This window comes from Carlito syrichta, unplaced genomic scaffold (genome assembly GCF_000164805.1).
Source record: "Carlito syrichta isolate Samal-C Ts95f unplaced genomic scaffold, Tarsius_syrichta-2.0.1 Scaffold86251, whole genome shotgun sequence".
In the NCBI taxonomy this organism is placed as follows: domain Eukaryota; kingdom Metazoa; phylum Chordata; class Mammalia; order Primates; family Tarsiidae; genus Carlito; species Carlito syrichta.
The window spans coordinates 285,518-292,470 of NW_007030347.1; the positions used below are offsets into that span (position 1 = coordinate 285,518).

At 35.0% G+C, this 6,953-nt stretch overlaps 1 protein-coding gene across 1 annotated transcript in view; it reads left to right on the forward strand.

Moving 5' to 3' along the window:
- Window positions 1–6,953, forward strand: part of FAF1 (Fas associated factor 1) — a gene marked incomplete at its 5' end in the record, with an annotated part of 331,295 nt that overhangs the window by 276,327 nt on the left and 48,015 nt on the right. The window contains 3 exons of the mRNA XM_008057040.1: window positions 2,691–2,817; window positions 3,792–3,855; window positions 4,785–4,866. Of these exons, the coding sequence (XP_008055231.1) occupies window positions 2,691–2,817; window positions 3,792–3,855; window positions 4,785–4,866 (273 nt within the window). The remainder of the gene's footprint in view (window positions 1–2,690; window positions 2,818–3,791; window positions 3,856–4,784; window positions 4,867–6,953) is intronic.

The following is a 6,953-nucleotide window of genomic DNA, read 5'->3' on the forward strand; positions in this document are numbered from 1 at the left end:
CTGGGCGACAGAGTGAGACTCCAACTCAAAAAAAGAAAAAAAAGAAAGGGATTGGCAGTATCCAGAAACCGCCAGGGGAGTAGTGGGGATGAGGACACATAACATTAATAAGGATACTTTATCTCAAACCAGGCAAAATAGGACCAAAGGTAGACCCAAACTTTACTGTATGATGACCACTTGTATACCTCATCCTGAATTGTTCACCACATCTTAAAAATAAAATAAATATAAAAAAAAAAGAACCTCGAAGTTAAAGGGAGCTTAGTTAGTGCTCCAGATATTTGACTGCCTAATGCACAGGAAATTGAAGCACAGTTGTCCTGGTAAATATGTTATCTTGTAGAGGAGGCCCCCACACTGCTTTGAAATGAAAAGAGGTTTTCATTTTTTAAGTTGTTTAATAGCTTACATCAGGAGATCTTGAGCCCACACAGCAAACTATTAAGTGAGGAGAACCAAGACTTCTGTGAGAAATAGTGGTAGAGTCAGAATAGCAGGAAAATGTACAGTGCAAGGACCATTCATTTACTTATCCAGCAGGTGTGTCTTCATTACCATGTCTATTCAAAGCATTGGAAAGACTGTCTTAAAGATGAGAGGGACTGGGCACAGTGGCTCACACCTGTAATCCCATCACGTTGGGAGGCAGAGGTGAGATGATTGCCTGAGGCCCAGGTTCAAGACCAGCCTGGGCAAAATGGCAAGGTCTCACTCTACAGTAAATCAAAAAATTAGCTGGGCATGGTGACGCACACCTGTAAGTTCCAGCTACTTGGAAGACCTAGGCAGAGGAATCGCCTGAGCCCAGCAGGTCAAGGTTGCGGTGGCCGTGAGTGTGCCACTGCACTCCAGCCTGGGCAACAGAGTGAGACTCTGACTCCAAAAAAAAAAAATGAAAGAGAAAGGGAAAAATATTACGATAATGATTCTGGGCATTAATGATTGAATATGCCCGAGGAGGAAATGTTAAACATACTGAGCCAAAATGGAATAAGTATCTTGGCTTCCTTGCCTGGAAGTGTTAGACTGACTACATCGGCAATTTTGAAAAGTATTTGATGGGGTCCTGAGATCCTTTGGAGATACCCCAGCTGTCAAACTGTTACAAGGAAGAAAAGGCCAACTCTAAGAGTATTAGGCTCCCCATTGCCCTCTACTTACTTTTATCTATCATATGTGTGGTAATTTTACATAATACTGTGCTTGAGTTGGACCTGCAGGATGGAGGTTATTCTGTGAAAAGAAGTATAGAAACCACTGATGAGAGATCTCTAAGATCCCTTCCAGCTTTAGAATCTATGATTCAGTAACTGGCTGACTTAAACATCCCCTCTAGCTAAATTGTATGAGTCTTAGATTTGCTTCTCTTGCTTTGTTTTTCTGGCAAATAATTATCACTAAGTTAGGTTCTACGTAGACTGAAGGATCATATAGTTTTCCCATTTTCGTAACTTAAGTACATAGTGCCATATTTTAAAAGATAGACATTTCATTTACTAAATACTTTGTAGGCTTTATTTATTGAACAGAGTACAGGCAAGTGTATAGCCAGATGCCTTGCTTGGACTGTCTTCTGATCTAAGGCATGAATCACATCCTGGTTTAAATGTTTTAAATCTTAGTATTTTGGAATCCCATTCTAAACCAAAGAATAGCAAATTAGTATATTTTTTGAAGCTGACATTCTTAATACCTTAAACTTCAACTGATGCTGCTGAAAACAAAATAAACAACATGCATATCAGTGCCCAGCAGATAGTGAATTCTCAATAAATGTTTACTATCTTAAAACATTATTACATCCATATTTAATAACCTTCAGTTCAAAAAGCTTTCAGGCTGGACTCAGTGGCTCAGCCTATAATCCCAGCACGTTGGAATGCCGCAGAGAGTGGATTGCCTGAGCCAGCAGGTTCAAGATCAGCTCAGGCCAACTTGGTGAGACTTCATCTCTACAATAAATCAAAAATTAGCCGAGCGTGGTAGCACGCACCTGTAGTTCTGGCTACTTGGAAGGCTGCGGTGGAAGGATCGCCAGAGCCCAGCAGGTCAAGGCTGTGATGGCCATGAGCATGCCACTGCACTCCAACCTGGACGATGGAGTGAGACCCCAAATCAAAAATTAAAAATTTAAAAATTAAAAAAAAAACAAAAAGAGCTTTCATATATAGTGTATTTCATGTTTTCTTCCAATAACTCTCTGAGGATAGTGTACCATATTTCACTAATGAGAAATTGCAGAGCCACTGTAATAAGGAAAAGGCAAGTATGGAAATGCTACCATTGCTTCTACCTGCCAAATACAGATTAGTGTGAGCTTTTTGAGAGACTCATGGCTTGCTTTATCTCTGACTTCTCCAGTTGTACCCATTTCCTCATGTATTGTGCATTTAATTATGTACTCTAGGCTAGAGAGAAGACAGACACAAATCCCTATCTTTATTGAGTTTGCATACATTCTTTGTTTTCCCTCAGTTTGCAACATTTGGTCTACATGTCTCACAGCAAGTTTGGAAAAATGTATGTAAACCATAAGAGGAAAAATAGTAAGCTTTACTTTAGCAAATGACTTTTTAATTTGATAAAGTTTTTATAGTTCTAACATCCTACTGTGATTAAATAACTTATACTTTAGAATGTAGTATGCTAAGGTCAATATGAAACTAATCAGAACTTTTCTTAAATAGCAAAGCACCGATGTTCATATGGTTAGTGATAGCGATGGAGATGACTTTGAAGATGCTACAGAATTTGGGGTGGATGATGGAGAAGTATTCGGTATGGCGTCATCTGCCCTGAGAAAATCTCCAATGAGTGAGTATTAATAGCTCTTTGGGTCCAGTATTATAATTCTCCCTTCTAATAAACAAATTTATGAAGAATGGTGAACTTAAAACATCTCTTACTGACCTCTGGGCTTGGAGAGATAAAATATAGAGAGGGCATTCTTCATTTGAACCAGAGCCTTTTGAATTCTGATTTTATTAAACTCAGAAATGCCCCGTGCATTAGAAAATTTCATTAAAAATGCAAGGGAGTGTAACTTTTGTTTTACATGCATAATTAATTATGACTCTCTACTTTAAACCTAAAGATTGATTAGCAAATAGCTGTACTTTCTGTTACTAGTACCTGTTTCCCCACATCGTATTAGAGATATCAGTTTTAAAAGTAGTAATACTACTTTTCCATTCACTGGTACCCATACTGGGAAGAAAAAAAGTAATCTGAATGTGCTCTCTCTCTCACTTCCACTTATGAGATGCATACTATAGAACGACAAGCAATGCTATATGCAAAATGACAACTAAAATAAGTCCTTAAATGACTCATTTATTTCGTGAAATTAGAGAACTCCTGTGGGCAGAAGTGATAGATGTGATATTTACATAACATTGACTATTTTCCCAATTAATGAGATCTTTAAAATAATATCAGACCCTTTAATATAATTTAGTCATAAGCTGTCTATTTCAAGAAAACATTGAAATCCTAAATGACAACTGGCTATATTTTAAATGCTTAGCAGAATTATGTCAGTTGGTTTTCCAAAATTTATGAGTTTGACTTTTTTTAAGGTTCTTTTTTATTCTGGTTTGATGAAATCTAATATATGTTAAGTTAAAATGTCCCCTCAGATATATCACAGAAGCTAAAATTTAATTTTATTTCCTCTTTATTGATTAAATATATTTCTTATATGTGGGATTAGATGTTATGTGGTTTGTTTTTTGTGTCTATTTGTTTTGTTTTTTTTGTTTTTGTTTTTTCTTTTGTTTGTTTTTTAGTGCCAGAAAACGCAGAAAATGAAGGAGATGCCTTATTACAATTTACAGCAGAGTTTTCTTCAAGGTAGGGTTAGGACATTAACTATATAAAATTGATGTTCTTTTATGCTACTGTGATTTTTCTGGGACAATTTTAATCATAGACTGTTTAAAATTTATCCTTTTAGTATTCAAATGATAAATTTATCAATTTATACAGCCCTGTTAGTAAAACATATACTGTTCAATGTGAAATAACAGGTAAACCACTTATGACAGTTCAGAGATATGTTCAACATATTCTTATATCTTGATAGAAGATCAATAAATGGATCTTAATTTAATATTTTTATTTTATTCCCAAAAGGACTAGGATATAGGATGCTAATTTTTAATATATCCTAGGGTAGGAAAAAAATCTTTCAATATAATATTAAATTTTTAAAAATTTAAAAATTTTAAATATTAAGTGAATTTTTACATTTTTATTTTGTAATTGTTTGGCATTTCTTCTTTTAAGAATCTAATATAAAATGTTTTATATGGATTTGATAGTTTGCTGATGTACTTATTTATAAAGAGGATTAATATTTAACCCTCAATTTGGTATAAACTATGTTTCCTTTTGTGCTCTTTTCTGATGCAATATATAATATAGGAACTTGGAAAGAAATCATTTTTTTCCTCTGTGTTGGAATTCTAGAATAAATGAACTAAAGGGAGAAGTTAATGCTAATGTAACTAGGAAAATCTTATGAAAGTGAGTAACCAATATTTTATAGCACTTATTGAATCCTTTTGCTAGGTGTACGTAAAATTCCAGTGTTCTAATATATCAGTATAGGCCAAGAAGAATTCTAAAAACTAATGAAGCTCATTTCCAAACTTTTAAAGAAATGTTTTAATTTCTTTACATTAGCCCCAGCATTGACTTAATAGTCATTGGTTACACTTGTGAAACTTTGAAGTGAATTTGAAATGTATTTTAATTAATAGAGTCAATTTTTCCTATAGATATGGTGACTGCCATCCTGTATTTTTTATTGGCTCATTAGAAGCTGCTTTTCAAGAGGCCTTCTATGTGAAAGCCCGAGATGTAAGTAGTCTTACCTTTTCTGATTAAAAAGTGCATCCCATAGGTTTACCACCAGACCTGAGGCAATGCTTAACGGTTTCTGTTTTTGTTTTGAGATTGAAGACTTGATTTGTTTCTGGTTCATCTACCAACCTAATCTTCACCAAGACACCCATTTTGGAGGGGGAATAGTGTAATAGAGTACTGCCAGCACCTTCAGAAGGCTTTGTCAAGGATATTTTTATAGGGGGAACAAAAGGTAGACATGCTCATAAGGGACCAGGCTGCATATTATTTGAATGACAGTTATGTGAATGACAAGTTCTTGATAAGAGGATTTGTTCATCCATCTTTTCCTAAAATTATGTAATAGTATATATCTAATAACTGGAATATTTTTCTCCCAAAAATCACTTTGGGAAAAAAAAAAAAAAAGAAAGAATCTTTTTTTTTTTTTTTTTTAGTAGAGATGTGGGGTACAAGTCAGGATTAGGTACATAAGTAATCTACGTGCAAGTGAACTTTGGGCCTCCAACTGATCCTCATTAGAAATCAACTTTGTGATCTTGAAATCTAGTAGGTTAAAGTCTGTAACAAGAATTTAAAAGGTACATTTTAAGCAAGAAGTGTCTAATAATTCTATTTTTATACTGACACAGCAATCAAGACTTTAGTAATCTGGCTTCTGCCTGTCTGTATAGCTTCAGCTCTTCCCATTCCCTACCTTACACTTAATAAAACTAGCAATAGTATACCATTTATATTTCCTTATAACCTTACTTTTCTTTCATACTTCCCCACTGCTAGAAATGCCTTTCATCCAGCTCTTTGCCTGGATGACTCCTAGTCCTCCTCTGAGACTTCATCTTTCCTGGCTCCCATTGGCTGCTCCCACCCCTTTAGTACTTCCCAGTGAAACCCTCTGCTCATCTCTTATTGTTATACTTAACACATTGTTTATAATTATCTACTTTATATTTGTCTTCCCAGGAAATTTTATTTTCTCTTGTCAGGGACTATGTCCCTGCACATAGTAGATAGAAACTCAGTAAATATTTAGTGAAAGAAAGAAGAAAGAAAAAAAAGGAAGGAATAGTGTATACATGGAGTAGTGGGAAAAGCTATTAGAATTAAAGAAGGTTAGGAACTTTGAGATCAGAGTGCAAAGGTGCCTCTGGGGTTTCTAGTTTCATTTATGTTAAATTCTGATACAAAGAAAAGTTCATTTTAAAATAAAATTTAAAAATAGAATTCCAAGATGATAATTAATAATCAAACTTAGGCCAGGCTCAGTGGCTCAGCCTGTAATCCCAGCACTTCGGAAGGCCAAGGCGAGTGGTTTGCCTGTTCCCACAGGTTCCAGCCCGGGCAACTTGGTGAGACCTTGTCTCTACAATAAAAAATAAAAATTAGCCAGAAATGGTGATGTGCACCTGTAGTTCTAGCTACTTGGAAGGCTGAGGCGGAAGGATCGCCAGAGCCCAGCAGGTCGACGCTAGGGTGGCCATGAGTGGGCCACTGCACTCCAGCCTGGGCGACAGAGAGAGACTCCAACTCAAAAAAAAAAATCAAACTTAGAGTATCTTTGATGGTTTAATGAATTTAGATTAAGAAAAAAATTATTTATACACTAAGAATAGCAGAATACCCCATTAAAGGTCATCTTAAGCATTTATCTTATAACTATTAAAATTTATACAAAATAGATATTATTTTTGAACAAATGCTTGTTTATGGTCATATATGTTTATAGTTTTCATATATAAACAAGTTTGTGTTTTCTGAAAGCAAAGAGAATGTATTCTAAACAGATTAAATGTTAAATTTATGTTATTTCTGCATTTTTAATGGTTATGTTTAAAGGTGTATGTTTATGGATATTTAGCATAAAATTCAGTTGTGTAGTAATTCTAACTTTTTTCATCTTTTAATATTAAAGAATCATTTTCCTTTTTTAATTAAATATTTTTTATTTTAAAATTATGGGGTACATTTAAGGGTTAGGTATACAGATATGCATCATTCAGGCACCCTTGTTGATAAGGGGTGTCTCCCCGTCCCCAGACAGATATTGACTGCCGTTAATCCCACCTCCCTTCCCCTCCCTG